Source organism: Globicephala melas, chromosome 9 (genome assembly GCF_963455315.2).
Source record: "Globicephala melas chromosome 9, mGloMel1.2, whole genome shotgun sequence".
NCBI classification, from domain to species: Eukaryota; Metazoa; Chordata; class Mammalia; order Artiodactyla; family Delphinidae; genus Globicephala; species Globicephala melas.
In genome coordinates, this window is record NC_083322.1 from 41,448,287 (window position 1) to 41,467,081 (window position 18,795).

Genomic DNA, 18,795 nt, shown 5'->3' on the forward strand with positions numbered 1-18,795 from the left:
TTTGGAAAGAGCACTTTGTGATTTACAAAACAATTTAAGTGAAAGTTCAGTAAATAGGTTATTCAGTTCAACAATGAACGTGATTTAATTTCATCTTATAGTTGTAATTTTTTACTAATGAAGACTTTACATCTGTCCTTAAGTAAATTTTATTGAACATAGCCTTAGCCTTAAATGTACAAGAGCAGTAATTTAGTGACCTTGAAGAATTCACCAACAAAATATAATCTCTGCACACCTTTTTTAGACTTCAGTACAGCTTATGTTTAACTAGTCACATGTGTTTTCCACCATGTAGGTCTCAATCTTTAGTGAACTTGTTAAAATTGCTAAATTGTGATCCCTACTCCCTGAGTTTTTGAATCACTAGGTTTAGGGTAGTGCTTAGGAATCTGCCAACTTAACAGCATTCTGGGAGCCTCACTTTTTAAGAAGCTCTAATGCAGGTGATAATTTGCCCATCAAGATCCTGAGGAAACATGAGAAGACCAAACAGTACATGTATATCACCACATTGGCTATCCATTTATAATGTCACATTTATAAATCTTGACTGACTATTTTGGACTCAGTGTGCTGTGCTGTCATATTTATTTAACTCCAAAAACTGCTGACTGGTTTATAGAATACCCACTGTTATGTACACTCAATTTCCCCCCCGAAATAGTAACAACCTTGTTTTATAATTACTAAAACTGAAAACCTACTCATTGTACCCTTCTGTGTTATCCGATTTTTTAATAGTAAAAATCGCTTATAACCCACCACCCAGAAATAACTGTTGCTAACATTTTTGTAGTTTCCTTCCAAATAATTTTCTAAGTATGCTTTTTAAATAGAAATATCATATACTATTTTATTTTATAAACCATTTAAAAAAGCATAGTGTAGCCTGGACATAGTTCCAGATCAAATATAAATCTACAACATTCAAAGTCTGTATTAGCAATAAGTTTGGCCAAGGAGGTGAAAGAGCCATGCACTGAAAAGTATAAGACAATGATGAAAGAAATTGAAGACACAAATAAATGGAAAGATATTCCATGCTCATGGATTAGAAGAATTAGTGTTGTTAAAATGTCCATACTACTCAAAGCAATCTGTAGATTCAGTCAATCCCTATCATTATTCCAAATGATATTTTTCACAGAAATAAAACAAACAATCCTAAAGTTTGTGTGGAACCACAAAAGACCTCAAATAGCCAAAGCAATCTTGAGAAAGAAGAGCAAAGCTAAAGGCATCACACTCCCTGATTTCAAACTATACTATAAAGTAACAGTAATTAAAACAATATGGTATTGGCATAAAAACAGACACATAGATCAATGGAACAGAATAGAGAACCCAGAAATAAACCCATACATATATAGTCAATTAATTTATGACAAAGGAGGCAATAATATATAATGAGGAAAAGACAGTCTCTTCAATAAATGGTGTTGGTAAAACTGAACAGCCACATGCAAAAGAATGAATCTAGACTACTATTTTATACCATACTTAAAAATTAACTCAAAATGGGAATTCCTTGGCAGTCCAGTGGTTAGGACTCCGTGCTTCCACTGCCAAGAGCACAGGTTCAATCCCTGGTTGGGGAACTAAGATCCTGCAAGCTGTGGGGCATGGCCAAAAAAAAAAAAGTTACCTCAAAATGAATTTGACTTGAATGTAAGACTTGAGATGCTTCTAGGAGCTTGACCAGGTCCTCACAGTAAATACCAGAGAGGAATTCCTTCGTGTTTCTAGCAAGCAGAGGAGAAAAGAAAATGATTTTGAAATAACGCCAGACCTTTCTGTTCTTCTTAACAAGGTCTGCCCTCAGGAGAAACAATTTTACCAGAACATCACATGCTAGGGTTTATCAGAGCCTAACCTACTTGGTGCTTCTCAGTATTCCTTCCCCTTAGGTGGACAGGATGGGCCGAGGGGATTGGAGTTGAGTGTTTCCCTTCCCCCAAGTATGGTTCTTTTTTGTCTTTAGAATTTATCCTATTACAGTTAAAATACTATGTTTTGAAGTCAGTAGAATAAATCTTCTCTGTGTGATATGCTGCAGACTTGATACACGAGTTCATTTGTTTCCGTATCTTTGAATTTTTTTTATGTCTTGTTATTTTTTCTTTAGCTTTTTTCTTAATTGCATAAAACATTTCTATGGTTCCAGTCTCAAATCTATAAAACAAGATACATTAAGAGCCCTGCTTTCGTTTTATTCCCTTTTCCTGTTCTCTCTCTCCCCATAATACGTAACTACTTTTATGACTTTTTGGTTTTGGTTTATCCTTCCACTGTTTCATAGTGAAAATTTAAGAAAGTGTGTATACACACACGTACACACAATGTGTATACACACATATAAATATATCCTTTTCATTCTAACATTAAAGATAGCATATTATACATATTCTGCACCTTGCTTTTTAACAAAATATCACATAACAGAATATACAGGAGGTCATTCTGTGGGAGGATATGGAGATTTTCATTCCTTTTTACATCTGCACACCAATTCACTGACTGCATAAATTGTGAAATCCACTCTCCTATTGATGAATATTTGAGTTATTTTCCATCTTTACTTTTACAAATAGTGTTGTAATGAATAGCTTTGTGCATATACCATTTCAGATTTTTGCCATTTATATTTAGGATAGACTCCTAGAAGTAGAAGTAGGTCAAAGTAGATAGATCAGAGAATAAATGCCTTCATAGGACTGGAATTAAAAACAGGTGACGTAAGCATGCTGATAAGTGCTATGATAAGGTTCTCTCTTTTCAATCATGAGCTACTGTCCTTGTTTTCAGTTTCTCTCTGTTATTAGGGGAAAGGAGGCCGGGAGTGGGAGTAGGCTGAGTGTGTGGTTCCTAAGAGGGATGAGTACGTACAAAGGCTTAAAAGGGCAGACATGTGAAAATTTTTTCCATATTTCATATTTCTTTAAGCAATTCTCAGGAGCAGAATTACTTGGGCAGTTGAGTATAAGTGAACATTTTTAAAGGTATTTAATTTTATGAAATTGTTTTTTAAAGCCTTATTCCAATTTATCCTCCTGGCGATGAAAGAGTTGGGTTTCACTTATACCCCTTGCCAACACTGGATATTGGCAGATAAAAAATCCCTATCTTTATTTTATTTGCATTTATTTGGTGTCCTAATGATTATTTCAATTTCTATGAGTTCTTTATATAGAAAAGATATTAACTAATATTTATTGTAAACATTTTTTTCTAAGCTCAGTATCTTTAAATTTTATGTTGTCAAATACGTTATCTTTTTTGTGCTTTCTTCTATTGTTTATAAGTTAGGAAAGTCTTCCTCCTTCCATAGTTTTGGTAAATAGTCAATTCTAATTGCATCTAGATTTTCTGTGGTTTAACTCAATACTTTATTTTAGTCTACTTGAAACTCATTTGAATATGGAATGAGGTGAACCTTTAAACTCCCTTCCCCCAACCACCAATTTGGTCATCACTTTTCCCAGCTCCAAATAATAATTCTCTATTGTGTTATTTAATGATGCATCCTCTAGAATATATTAAATTCTTATGTAATATGTTTCACTACTCTATTATTATGTGCTTTAACAGTAACTTTATAATTTCATATCAAATAAACTCTTTTTTCTTGTTTTCTGTAGAGTACCAAATATATAACATCTTGTCTGAAGGATAATTAACACAATGGAAAATTGTAGTATACCAACCTGGGCCTGGAATGTACCTTAGCAATTATACAGTCCACTAGTTTTTAACTTATTGGTGAGAAAGGGAAGAAGCATATGGGAATCATCTAGGGGAATTTATTAATTTATTTTCTTGACAACATAGTTTCAGTAATCACATTTATGTTTTTGGCTGCAGGAAGGTGAGGTGGGAAGCTATAGTAATTTTTTCTAAGTGATTGTTAGAGGCCTTTTCTTCCCTTGACCTTTAAAAACAGTGACAAAGTCCAGCCTTCACATTTAACAGTTGAAGTAATGGACTTGTGTGAGGTTATATTTCCTCTTAGTGGTAGAGATCGGTTGAGTTCTACTTTTAGGGGGATGAGTTTTTTCTTAGTTGGAAATACTAAGAAAATTTAAATATATACCTAGATACTGACTAATATTATGGCTAATACTTGATTTAGATAGTTTTCATTTTGCTCAGAGGCATCAGTTCACTGGGGGAAATGCTAACAGCATTTATACAAATGCCAAAACATTTATATAAATGTTTTATAATACGTCTCTGCTCCAGTGGTATGGCTTTCTCTCCAGATTTGATCACTAATTGATATCTTTTTAAATGTATAGGTGGGGTAAGATTCTTTTCCTCTTCTTATACAGGACTTGTTTATCAAGAGCTGGGAGGAACTCTCATGGAGAATTCTCTGCTTTTCCTTCTTCATTCAGTATGTGGGAAGGCTTGGGAAGTAGTGGGGAGGGCTGCATTCAGGAGGCAGGAGGATCTTCTGAGGATGGGAGCCACTGTATGGCTCCTATTATTCCTCCAAGGATGAGGAAATTTCAGGTTACATGCAGCAGAGTTGATGCCTTAATCTAGCACCAAGTTGCCTTTAGTACAGTTTGTTGATAAGTCTTAGCCTCCCAAGCTCTTCTAAATTAGGTTTCTATAATCAATTTTTACTAATTGTATGTTAACATTCTTTAGAATATAAAATTAAAGTTCATGAATTTGTTAATTATTCTTGTCTCACTCTGGATAGATCAAACTAATATTAGCTAAGATAAAATTCAAGTAATAGGAAGAAAAGGAGAGTTACAAAATTCACAAATTCTGCATTTACTTATATGTTTATCCCTGTAGTTGTCTTGAGGTATGCGAATTTCTGCAAACCTCACATTACACACTTTGAAGTCATATTCAGAGTTAGTGGTAGGGGAGAGTAAAAATAAAAACAGCTAACATTTACTGAGTACGGACTAGCAACCCTGTGAGGAAGATTCTATTATTAGCCCCATTTTAGAGATGAGAAAACTGAGGCATAGAAAAGTTAAATGTGGGCTTCCCTGGTGGCACAGTGGTTGAGGGTCCATCTGCTGATGCAGGGGACACGGGTTCGTGCCCCGGTCCGGGATGATCCCACATGCCGTGGAGCGGCTGGGACCGTGAGCCATGGCCGCTGAGCCTGTGCGTCTGGAGCCTGTGCTCCGCAACTGGAGAGGCCACAACAGTGAGAGGCCCACGTACCACCAAAAAAAAAAAAAAAAAAAAAGAAAAGTTAAATGTGACCACCCACAAATTTTACTGAATTAATAGAATTTTAATCTACTTTAGGAATGCATGTATAAATATGTCTGCTAATCTTGGTTATTTAACTAAAAAATATTTTACAGATTTTAATAATGTTCATTTTTTATTTTACAGTTGATAGGTGGTATGTTTTAAATAATATTTTATTACTAATGTAAAATATCCTTTTGCTAATTCCCCCAAATTTAGGGTTTTGGTTCTCAAGAAGAATGTACTAAAAATGTAATGAAAGTATTTTTTGACTTCTGTGCTGAAATGAGAAGATAGCAGATGTTTAATCTGGCCGCACATTTGCTTTATTTTTCCATTAAAATTGGGCTGTGATGTTACTTGTTCTGTATACTTGGGGTCAGGGCCATCTTACATAAGCTATAATGTCTTACTTGAGGAATGCTGAAAATAAGTATTTTTCATTAAGATTTAATACGTTTGTCAATGGATTACTTGTAGTTCAGAAATAAAAATGTAGAGAAATGCTTTCAACTTCTTCTGGAGCATTAAAAGACATTTCTTTATTACTCGATTTTAGAAATGTAGACAACCAGCTTCCTGGGCAGGCTGTTCCGGCTGGATTCCCTGTGTATCCCGCTTTCAGCCCACTGCAGATGCTATGGTGGCAACAGATGTATGCGCATCAGTATTATATGCAATAGTAAGTTAATTTGAGTTTATTTTTTTACTCATTGTGGTGTTTGCTTTATTTTCTTTCTGATTCTAAGTAAGTTGATTTGGGATTTCATTTACTGATGTGTTTCATTGGTTTTTAAAAATTATTTTAAAGTATTTGGCTAAAGGAAAAAGGGTTCACATCCTGTTCACATCAACTAAACCTATTCTTTGCTTCTCTCTCTCTCCCCTAATTATATTTAGCAGTATTCAGGTGCTTTCTTTAATAGAACATTTTATCTATTTAAGAGGAGAAAACTTAGGAAAGTTTCACTGGAAGGCAGCAAATCTACGTGAAGGTAGGATGTCGAATAAAAAAGGGAATAGAAAGAACCATATGCCAGGGAGGCTCATATTGATGTAGGGCTCAGTTGTGGCTAATATGCTCTCTGGACTGTTGGTATTTTAGTAAGTCTTGCTTCTGATCAGCATGGAACAATCTTAGTACCAAATACAGTTTCTCGGTTTTCTTTCTTCTGGACTTCCTGTGTGTTCATTTAACATTTCTAGCTTCTCTTTAATGTTTTCCTGTCCTTGTTTCTGTGATTCTGTCATCCTCTTCATTCTTTTTCTCTTTCTGATCACTCATTTTGTGTCCTTTGTTTTTTCCCTTTTTCTAAATGGTAACATTTCTTGTTCAGTTAGGTATTTGTATACCTACCATGTGCCTTGTGATAGTCTGGTAGGGAAGATAGGATTCAGTCCTGGGCCAGTCATCTTGGATTTCCTTTTTCCATGGCCTTAGTTGTTAGCTCTCTGTGATGACTCCCGTTCTTCATCTTCTGTGCCTCCTCTTGTGTCTCCACTTAATTGTTGGAGATTTCCATAGAGAAATTTGCCTTTCCCTTAAATGCAGCATGTCTGAAATTTAACTGCACCATCCCCTTAAGTGCATTTTCCTTCTTGACTTCCTTGTCAGTGATACTGTCTCTTCTTAATCATCCTCCAAGCTCTTAGCCTTAGTCAGCTTTGATTCTGGCTTCTGTTATCCCTGAATCCAGCAACTTACCAAGATGAGTTAGTATGTTGTTTCTAGCTTCCGTCCTTCCCTATATCTTACTTTCAATATTTTGTGAAGATCTTTTCTAATGTTAGACCCACTTTACTGCAATCACTTTTTCTCCTTTTAGGCTCTTTACTATATTTCATTGTACTACTGCCAGGTTAATTTGCGTAACACATAATTGAGTCTGTCATTCTCCATCCCCTAAAACATCTGATGGCTCTCTTGCCTACAGTGTGAAGTCTGTATCCTTATCCTTCCTCTAGACCTTACCCCAGGAAGCTACCTGCTTTATTAACTTCATCCTAATGCTCTCCTGTATAACCCCTTGGCTACAGGAAGGCTCTTTATACCTTACCTGTCGCCATAGTAATGGTTATCATTTGAGTGACTGCTTTGTCCTTAGTACTCCACTAGATGCTTTACACCCCTTGTCTTGTTTATAACCTCAAAAGAACTGTGTAAGATAAGTGGGGCTTATCGTAGTTTGCTACTGAATCATATAACCTTATGTACATCATTTAACTTCTGAGCCTCAAGTTTTCACATTTAATGAAATAACTCACCTATGAATCAGAATGTCCATGAGATAGGAAGTGTTTTGGAAATGAAAGACCCCTCTACATATACAATGTATTAGATAACTGGCTTAAATATAGGCTTTTGTACCCTAGAAAACTTCTATTTTATATTGCTATCTTGATTTTAAAACTTTATTGTAGAAAAATTTCAACATATAAAAAGATAGAAGAGTGAAATGAATCCGTGTTCTCATCACCCAGCTTTTCAACATTTATCAATTCATGACAGTCTGGTTCTACAACTTTCCCCCCTTTGCTAAATAATTTAAAGCAAATTTCAGATATATTATCATTTTACCGGGAGTCTTTTAAAGGAAAATTTATTCTGACTTTTAAGCAATCAAATTATAAGCAAACTTTAGGACCACAGTTCTTCATAACTTGATAAGGACCTACACCAGTGTTCTCCAGATGGAGTTCCCAAAAGTCAGGATTGGGGTTGAGGGATTGTTACCTGGATCTCGTTAATATTTTAAAATACTAATACAAATCATTTATCACTTAGAGTGGACACACAGGGTAATGATTAATGTCCTTTTTTTTTTTTTTTTTGTGGTACACGGGCCTCTCACTGTTGTGGCCTCTCCCGTTGCGGAGCACAGGCTCCATATGCGCAGGCTCAGCGGCCATGGCTCACGGGCCCAGCCGCTCCGCAGTATGTGGGATCTTCCCGGACCGGGGCACGAACCCACGTCCCCTGCATCGGCAGACGGATTCTCAACCACTGTGCCACCAGGGAAGCCCTGATTAATGTACTTTTTTAGACAAATCTTTCAAAACACGGGTCTAAGGAACAGGTGGTGGGTGTGGGGGTCATTTATCCTCTGTAGAAGAGCAAAAGAGGCCATTAGTGAAAAGTTTTGGAAAAAGATCTGGTCATTACCTTATAATTTAGTGAAAGAGAGAAACAGTAGTGATCACATGGCTGTTCTTATCTCTTCCACCTCTCCCCTGCTAACCTAGACTACCAGGCTGGGAGAACATCCTTTCCTGAGCTACTCCTGCCATCCATGTTGGCTCCACTTTTCCACTGGGAGTTAGGCTTACCTAGGAAATGAGGTGCGGGAGTTGTGATATTCTATATTAGGTTTATGACAAATACATATGACTTCCCAGGAAGTTTTGAAAAATATAGTATATAAATGTTTGGGTTTTTTTTAATATTTATTTTGGTGAATATTTCAGTCAAGCTGCAGTTTCAGCTCAGGCCACATCAAATGCCAACCCAGCCCAGCCTGCTGCTTCACAGCCTCTAAATCTGGCACACGTTCCCGGAGAAGAACCCCCACCAGCTCCAAACCTAGTGGCCCAAGAAAATCGACCCATGAATGAGAATGTTCAAATGAATGCACAGGGAGGTCCAGTGCTAAACGAAGAAGACTTCAATCGAGACTGGCTAGACTGGATGTACACGTTCTCACGAGCTGCAATTCTCCTTAGCATTGTGTACTTCTATTCTTCTTTTAGTCGGTTTATCATGGTAATGGGAGCCATGCTACTGGTTTATTTGTGAGTGATGTTCATTCACTTTGTGTGGTTTCTTTTAATTACTTTCTAAAACTGTTCAGCACGGAATCTGGCATGTGGTAGTCTGTTGTGAATGCTGAGTCAAGGAATATCAATGTTGGCCTTCAGATATCTGGCATCAGAAGCAAAGCAGGTTATGTAACGTAAGAACATTTATCAGAATTGTCTAGAAGCAGATTTTTTCCTTTACTGTCTTTTATAAAAATTGTTAGTTCAGTTAGACATGCTCTATCAATTATTTAAAACTTGAGGTGTGTATGATGCAGTCTTGCAGAGGATATGCTTTTTAATTAATTATAGTTATCAATAGTAAGTCCTATAGGTATAGGTCAGATTTTTTTTCATAAGCAGACTAACTGTCCCTTGCCCCCCCTTTTTCCCAAGAGGCAAACAAATATCTAGTTGAATTTCATTTTGAAAAATACCAAAAAATGATTTTATGACTCCTGACTTGTCTTAATATCTAGCATAGAGTCAGTTAAGCTCATGATAAACTTTAGACTTAAATTGATTCCTGTTTTCCTGTCACTGCTTTGAGAGGGGTAGTTCTTGGCCTGAAGTAGGAGATTTGGTCTTTTCATTTATCATAGTTCTAATCATTTTTCTCTTGTAGGACACTAATGTTTGATAGTGTTACAAATAAAAACAGTTGTGACTTATTTTCTTTTCTCTTTATTTTACTGAGCAGACACCAAGCTGGATGGTTTCCTTTTAGGCAAGAAGGAGGTCAGCAACAGGCTCCCAACAATAATGCCGAAGTCAACAATGATGTGCAGAATGCAAACAATCTAGAACTTGAAGAAATGGTATGCTAATGAGGTTTTCATATACTTTAAATATAGATGTTTCTTCAGCACTGTATGAGATCAACATAATAAAAGACTCTTGGGGTATTCCATAGTATTGAAGGAAAGTTAACATGTAAATGTGTGGTTTCATCTAGGAGAACTTATAATACTGTCAGTCATATATTAGAATTAAGTGGAAAGAACTAATATCATTCTTCCCAAAAATAGTCTAAAAAGAAAATTATGCACACAGTGAGAATTTATTATATTAAACTGGCAGTTATCCCTTTGAACTTGAACGAGGAATTTATCAATTTTGGATTTAATGAAGATTTCTAATGACCATGAAGTTCCACTTCCTTATTATATGCTCATATTCCTCCTTTGGGAAGAATTTAGCTCTCTCCTTTTCTGTCATGAGTTAATGGTAGCTGTTCAGATCACTAAGGAACATGTTTCTTCTTTTGTTTGAAAGGAGCGTCTTATGGATGATGGGCTTGAAGATGAGAGTGGAGAAGATGCAGGTGAAGATGCCAGTGCAATTCAAAGGCCTGGATTAATGGCATCAGCTTGGTCTTTTATCACCACCTTCTTTACTTCACTAATACCAGAGGGGCCTCCCCAGGTTGCCAATTAGACCTGAAAAACTGTGCCAGTTGCAAAGGAGGGTCTGAATTTAGGAAAGTGTTCTAAATAACAGTGCAATTTCAAAAAAATTTATTACTTTCTTTTCATCATCATGTATAGAGGTGTTTTTTTTTCTTTAAGCTTCTCATGCATATGAATATTTTAAGCACAAATGGACTACTAAATGTGTGATTTTTTTTAAAGATCTTAACAGAACATAGCATAATATTGGTCTTCCAGGTTTTATTAATTTCAATTATGTATATTATACCAAGACAGACCTGTTTGTGTGTCTTCTTTAAAGAGCTGCTTCACATATAAATGTCTAGCTAATATCTCAGCCCTTCAATGTATAATTTGAATACATATATCTATTTTCTGTGAATTATCCTGAAAGTTTTAAACAGAATGACCTCATAGTTTTTAACAAAGAATATTATTTACCTAAAATGTGCTAGTAGCATCTTGCCCAGCCATAAAGCAATAAACTTCTCAATAATCTTAATTTTGACATTTGAATAAATGGAAACTTTCTATTTTAAGGGCATATCCCATCGATTGGAATTAGTACCTTAAAAAAAAAAGGCAGCTCTTCAATGGAATTAATAGTGATATAAAATGTTTGATATAGGCAGTACTTTTATAAAATAAGATTCTGGAAATTGCTCCCTGTAATTTTTTAAAATAAAAGGTCAATTATGGTAAACTGTCTTATGGGCTATTTATTCAAACTCTTCCATAATGTACCCATTACATGCAAAAATCTATGTAAATTTCAGTAATTTTTTGGGTTGCTAAAGTCTTCAAGGTCATTTTCACCTTTTTCCATTCCAGATGGGTATCTTCTAGTTCTCAGGTAGTCTGAAACCTTATTAGTTTATTTAAAAATCCCTGTGAAAGTTAATTCAGTATTTCTTAAGAAAGGAGTAAGTCTCTTATAGGGTAGCTTAAAATTGAATAAATGAGGATAGGAGAGCTTACTATGGAAGAACTTTTATCTCACATGATATGTATTTTAAAGTAATATATGGTACTGGTACAGTAATATATGATTAGATAATGGAACAAAATATAAAATTAAGAAGACTCCATGAATTATTCTCTAAGTTTTTTACTTCCAGTGTTAAAGGTGACATTTCAAGGGTAACTGGTTAACCCTTTGAAAAGTAAAATTAGGTTTCTGTTTATAGATGTCAGTCAAAACATCATGATTGAATACGAGCAGTTCAACCATGAAATTACTAATAAAAAATATAGATGAATACTTATATAATATTGGGAGGAGAAAATACCTTTATGGCAGAATCCCTAAAAGAAAAGGTTGCTTATGTATATAATGTTTTGACATATAATTAAAAGGCAAACAGGAAAAAAATATTAAAAAGGTAATAAGCAAGTCTTAAATTTAGCTTAAAAAAAAGACAAAATCCCAGTAGGAAATGGGCAAGGGCAATCTCTTAGCTTGGGCTGCTATGCTAAATTACTGCAGGCTGGGGGCTTAAACAACAAGCATTTATTTTCCACAGTTCTGGAGGCTGAGAAATCCGAGACCAAGGTGCTGGCAGATTTAGTATCTGGTGAAGGCCTTCTTCCTGGCTTGTAGATGGCTGTCTTCATGTGTCCTTCATGGCAGAGAGTCGAAGCAAGCTCTCTGCTGTCTCTTTTTACAAGGGCTCCAGCTCTGTTCACGAAGGGTCTGCCCTCATGCCCTAATTATCTCCCAAAGCTTCACCTCCTAATTGGGGGGTTAGGATTTCAACATATGAATTTCGGGGGGACACAAGCGTTAAGTCCATAACAGGTACGAACATGGGCAATAAACGTGAAAAAAAATGTAATGTGGACAAGTTAAAACTAACAAATTGCTGAGATAATAATATTCAGTGTTGGTGAAGGTACAGAGGAATGTAGAATACTACACAGCCTTTCCAGCAAGTATCAGATTTTCAAAATGTGCACATAATTGCTGTTATCCTGTTGGTCGTAAAATAAAATCAGACTCCTAAAAATGGCTTTACGACATCCTGAAAGGTTGAGTCCTTGCAACCTCTCAATCTGTGTTTTTCCTTAATACCTCTGTTCTAGCCAGGCTGGCTTTCCAATTCCGGCACTCTCCTTCCAGCCCCAGGACATTTAAAATGACAGTTCTTTTTGTTTGGAACACAGTCCCGTCCTTCTTTGCCTTGTTACTACTTACTAATCATCAGCTCTCAGCTAATGGCCTTTGCACTTAGCACCGTTGGTAGTTTACATTTATTTCCTTATTTGTCCTACAAAACATGAGAGCTATAAGGTTGGGGAGTGAATTTATGCTCATTAGTGTGTCCCCCATACCAGAAGAGTACCCAGGAGTTAGTTCAGTACTGCATGAGGGGTTGAAAATGTACACACCCTTTGAATCAGAAAAGGTTTGGAAGGGTATCATGCATGTGTGATTCAGCTTTTAAGATTTTCTTTTTTTTAAAATAAATTTATTTTTATTTATTTATTTTTGGCTGTATTGGGTCTTTGTTGCCGCACGCAGGCTTTCTCTAGTTGTGGCGACCAGGGGCTGCTCTTCGTTGCGGTGTGCAGGCTTCTCATTGCGGTGGCTTCTTTTGTTGTGGAGCATGGGCACTAGGTGCGCAGGTTTCAGTAGTTGTGGCTCGCGGGCCTTAGAGCGCAGGCTCAGTAGTTGTGGTACACTGACTTAGTTGCTCTGTGGTATGTGGGGTCTTCCCAAACCAGGGCTCGAACCCATGTCCCCTGCACTGGCAGGCAAATTCTTAACCACTGCACCACCAGGGAAGCCCACCTTTTAAGATTTTCACTGCATTGTTTATAATAGGACTGACAGATGTTCAACAGGGTGAGCTACGGTACATTTGTACATTTGTACACTGTTTGGGTCCATAGTTAGGGATGGCTTGTTTCAGGGCTGATGCAATCATTGCATCCAGAGGGAGGGTCTGGATTTTAACCTGGGAACTAAATAAATAAACTGTCAAAGCTGGAAGAAGTGTTCCATAGGTCACATGCTAAAATAGAGCAGGCGAGTAGAGTAAGAATCCAAAGATAATTATGAGATTGATCAGTCTCTTTTCTTCTGTTGGGAGTTGGACAGGGGAGAATTGGAGCCACAGAATTCATAGAGGGGAGCATTATTGTGGGAGACACCCATCTGAAGGAAATGAGCAGGTCTCTGCATCCTAATTGTAGGTTGGAGCCTAAGGAAAACGATGCTGGTCATAGACTCCCCCTCTGAAGGGCTGTGGCTAAAGGTTCTAAGAATAGTGGAATGTGTTACTCAATTTTAATTATTTTCCCTACATTGTTAATTCCCTCATGTTAGTCTTACTTTCAGTAAGTCTTTGTCAGAAACTACAGCCCAGTGTCAGCTGTGTTTTAGATGTTAAGGGAGGAGCTGTGTCCACTCTGGGGCCAGATGGTTCCTAGAGGGCAGTGGTAGCTTGGAGATGGTTTCCAGATGGCAAAAGAGCAGCACAGAAGCCCAGACACTGGTCTCTAGGCTAAATGGTGACTAGCAACAACCAGGATGGGATATAAATACTTCCCAGGACTTTTCCCATTTCTTACACATCACAATAAAGACTAGACTTTCTACACTCAAAGCAGTATGGGTGAGAGGGTTGGATTTTGTTAGCTGGGTAAAAGGAAGGAGTGATCTGAGGGCTGAAGAATTGGAGATATTTTCACTATAGTTTGATGCTACCACCCATCATTATTCTAACTAGTTTCTCTGGCTCTGGCTCATCATCACTTGAAATTTGGCTTTTCAAATTAAGGGAGAAGAGGCCATATTTGGAGTCTCATTATTTTGGGAGCCCCATGGCAGTTTTTACTTCACTGAGAAAAGACTGAGGTGTGCTGATTTGTATGTCAGCTTTATACAAGTCTGGTGTAAATCAGACCTTAAGGCCTGTTGTATCTGGAATTGTGTTGATGCATCTGCAAAACTCTACCAGGTTCTGGAATGTGGTATTCCCAACTACCAATCTTTCCTGGGAGCCCCAATGTGACTCACCTCCCCATGTGGCATCACATGCTCTCACTGCAACCTGGGAAACTGGCTGCACGGTGGGTACAAAGCATGTTTACTGTATTTTATATCTTACACATAAACAATATTTTGGATGTTTCAGTATTTAGACATTTAAAAATACTTAATTTTTTTTTAATTTAAAAAATTGTGGGGACTTCCCTGGTGGTGCAGTGGTTAAGAATCCACCTGCCAATGCAGGGGACACGGGTTTGAGCCCTGGTCCAGGAAGATCCCACATGCCATGGAGCAACTAAGCCCATGTGCCACAACTACTGAAGCCTGCGCACCTAGAGCCCGTGCTCTGCAACAACAGAAGCCACCACAATGAGAAGCCCGCACACTGCAACAAACAGTAGCCCCCACTCGCCGCAGATAGAGAAAGCCCGTGAGAAGCAATGAAGACCCAACACAGCCATAAATAAATAAATAAATTTATTAAAAAAAGAATTGTGGTAAGAATGTTTAAAATGAGGTCCACTCTCAATAGATTTTTAAAGTGTATAATAACAGTAGCATTTAAAAACATTTAAATATTTAAAAATGAGGAATAAATGATGATGCTTCTTAAACGTAAGTGTTGTGGAGCAATGCAAGCCTTTTTTATTAAAACACTATAGAATCTTTTAAATAAAGGTTTTTCTTACAAAGAGAGCCCAGAATAATTAGGGTTTCTGGAGCTTCTCTACTGTCCAGGAGTCTTAGAAAGTAGATAGAAAGCTTTTCCCAGCACAATGAGGTCTCGGCCCTAATAGGGGGAGGGCCGCAAAAGATCTGACTCCTTCCAAAGCAAATCTTGGTGGTTACTGTCTCGCATCACACTTGGGGGATAAGCCTTGGAGGCCCCAGTCTAGGGTGTCAGTTTCATGAGTCTTCTTGCCAAAGCTTACTTCCTTGATCCTGCTGCTAAATTCTAACTCTCTTACTCCAGCTAATCTACTTTCCAAAATGAACATACTGATGCCTGCATAAACTATTTCATGTGGTACAGTAAGCCATTCCACTCAGGTATTCCAAAGCCATAGGAAAGTTGGAAAAATTAAGATCTGTATAGGGTCTTTACCAGTTACCACTCCTCACGGAGGGTGCGTAGGAGAGAGGCTGCCATTATGTGTTAATTTATATAATTAACAATAAAAACAATCATAATGCTTTAAAAATTGTTATTACTAACATATGAACATTAGTTATATTCCTGGCTCTGTGCTGAATACTATACCTGCATTTTAAAAAAATCCTTAAAACAATTCAAGGTAGGTGCTACTGTTACTTCCATTTTCCAGATAAGGAAACTAAGACTCAAAGAGGTTAAAGAGCTCACTTAAAGTCCTATAGGTAGTAAGTGACAGAATAAAGTCTATTTTACTTCAGAACTTGAATTCCTTAAAATTAATCATTCAAATAAAGCATGTAGAGACTTTAGCTTCCAGCAATGGGTGATTAACTCGTTTTGCACCAAGCCCTCTGCTGAGAAAACCAGAAAAATCAGAATATAGATATCTATTAAGGCGTCAGAAAGCTATAAACAAAGCAGGGACCAATATTCCACACAGATGAGACCTACATTTGGTGCCACATTTTACCCCTAAAAACACTTGCTAATTCAAGAACAAGTGAGAGAAGCTGAGCAAAATTTTTGGTAGACCCATAGGAAACAAAAATTAGAGTTCTGGTTGCACCAAGGAGAAATGTCCCTTAAACACCCTAGGCTTTTTATTTAATCTCCAAAGGGCTACCCCTTGACTGAACGTGAACTGGAAATGGATCTGTCGTCACAAGGACTGAAGCCCAGCCTCAAATCATCTCAGTCCCTAACTGAATGAGGCAACTGGCTCCAAACTCAGTGGACAGCCACAAGCAAAAATAAATCCCCTCTGAGGAAAGATAATATGCAATTTCTTAAATTTTCTCTATCATTTTTTCGAAGTCTATTCAGCAATAAAAAAATAACTAGGAATACAAAAACATAAGATTTGACCAAAAAGGAGAAAGTAAAACAGATAACCCTCAGAAAATTAAGATATTTAGCATTGAGGAGAGGAACCAAGATGGCGGAGTAGAAGGATGTGCTCTCACGCCCTCTTGCGAGAACACCAGAATCACAACTAGCTGCTGGACAATCATTGACAGGAAGACGCTGGAACTCACCAGAAAAGATACCCCACATCCAAAGACAAACGAGAAGCCACAATGAGATGGTAGGAGGGGCGCAATCACAGTAAAATCAAACCCCATAACGGCTGGGTGGGTGACTCACAGACTGGAGCACACTTATACCCAGAAGTCCACCCACTGGAGTGAAGGTTCTAAGCCCCATGCCAGGCTTCCCAAGCTGGAGGGTCCAGCAACGGGAGCAAGAATTCATAGAGAATCAGACTTTGAAGCCTAGTGGGAATTGATTGCAGGTCTTCGACAGGACTGGGGGAAACAGAGACTTCACTCTTGGAGGCACACACAAAGGAATGTGTGCATCGGGACCCAGGGGAAGGAGCAGTGACCCCAGGGGAGACTGAACCAGACCTACCTGCTAGTGTTGGACGGTCTCCTGCAGAGGTGGGGGGGGTCTCTGGCTCACTGTGGGGACAAGGACACTGGCAGCAGAAGTTCTGGGAAGTACTCCTTGGCATGAGTCCTCCCAGGGTCTGTCATTAGCCCAACCAAAGAGCCCAGGTAGGCTCCATGTTGGGTTGCCTCAGGCCAAACAACCAATAGGGAGGGAACCCAGCCCCACCCATCAACAGTCAAGTGGATTAAAGTTTTACTGAGCTCTGCCCACCAGAGCAACAGTCAGCTCTACCCACCAGCAGTCTCTCACATCAAGCCTCTTAGAGAGCCTCATCCAACAGAGGGCAGAGAGCAGAAGCAAGAAGAACTACAATCCTGCAGCCTGTGGAACAAAAACCACATTCACAGAAAGACAGACAAGATGAAAAGGCAGAGGGCTATGTACCAGATGAAGGAACAAGATAAAACCCCAGAAAAACAACTAAGTGAAGTGGAGATAGGGAACCTTCCAGAAAAAGAATTCAGAATAATGATAGTGAAGATGATCCAGGACCTTGGAAAAACAATGGAGGCAAAGATCAAGAAGATGCAAGAAATGATTAACAAAGACCTAGAAGAATTAAAGAACAAACAAACAGAGATGAACAATACAATAACTAAAATGAAAAATACACTAGAAGGAATCACTAGCAGAATAACTGAGCAGAAGAACGGATAAGTGACCTGGAACACAGAATGGTGGAATTCACTGCTGCAGAACAGAATAAAGAAAAAAGAATGAAAAGTAATGAAGACAGCCTAAGAGACCTCTGGGACAACATTAAAAACAACAACATTCCCATTATAGGGGTCCCAGAAGAACAGAGAGAAAGGACACGAGAAAATATTTGAAGAGATTATAGTCGAAAACTTCCCTAACATGGGAAAGGAAATAGCCACGCAGGTCCAGGAAGCGCAGAGAGTCCTGTACAAGATAAACCCAAGGAGAAACACGCCGAGACACATAGTAATCAAATTGACAAAAATTACAGACAAAGGAAAATTACTGAAAGCAAAGGAAAAATGAAAAATAACATACAAGGAAGCTCCCATAAGGCTAACAACTGATTTCTCATCAGAAACTCTACAAGCCAGAAGGGAGTGGCATGATATACTTAAAGTGATGAAAGGAAAGAACCTACAACCAAGATTACTCTACCTGGCAAGGATCTCATTCATATTCGATGGAGAAATCAAAAGCTTTACAGACAAGCAAAGACTAAGAGAATTCAGCACCACCAAACCAGCTCTACAACAAAAGCTAAAGGAACTTCTCTAAGTGGGAAACACAAGAGAAGAAAAGGATCTACAAAAACAAACCCAAAACAATCAAGAAAATGGTCATAGGAACATACATATCGATAATTACCTTAAACGTGAATGGATTAAATGCTCCAACCAAAAGACACAGACTGGCTGAATGGATACAAAAACAAGACCCATATATATGCTGTCTACAAGAGACCCGCTTCAGACCTAGGGACACATACAGACTGAAAGTGAGGGGATGGAAAAAGATATTCCCTGCAAATGGAAATCAAAAGAAAGCTGGAGTAGCAATATTCATATCAGATAAAATAGACTTTAAAATAAAGAATGTTACAAGAGACAAGGAAGGACACTACATAATGATCAAAGGATCAATCCAAGAAGAAGATATAACAATTATAAATATATATGCACCCAACATAAGAGCACCTCAATATATAAGGCAATTGCTAACAGCTATAAAAAGACGAAACTGACAGTAACACAATAATA

The 18,795-nt window shown here is 37.7% G+C and overlaps 1 protein-coding gene across 3 annotated transcripts in view; it reads left to right on the forward strand.

Moving 5' to 3' along the window:
• The window catches only part of HERPUD2 (HERPUD family member 2), a 42,462-nt gene extending 31,305 nt beyond the window's left edge, over positions 1–11,157 (forward strand). For 2 of the 3 annotated variants that reach the window (XM_030857532.3, XM_030857531.2), the window contains exons 6-9: positions 5,789–5,911; positions 8,695–9,018; positions 9,725–9,842; positions 10,300–11,157. In XM_030857532.3, the coding sequence (XP_030713392.1) occupies positions 5,789–5,911; positions 8,695–9,018; positions 9,725–9,842; positions 10,300–10,461 (727 nt within the window). In that variant the 3' untranslated portion in view covers positions 10,462–11,157. The remainder of the gene's footprint in view (positions 1–5,788; positions 5,912–8,694; positions 9,019–9,724; positions 9,843–10,299) is intronic. The other variant, XM_060305422.1, reaches the window with a different exon arrangement.
• The last annotated feature ends 7,638 nt before the right edge of the window (positions 11,158–18,795 follow it).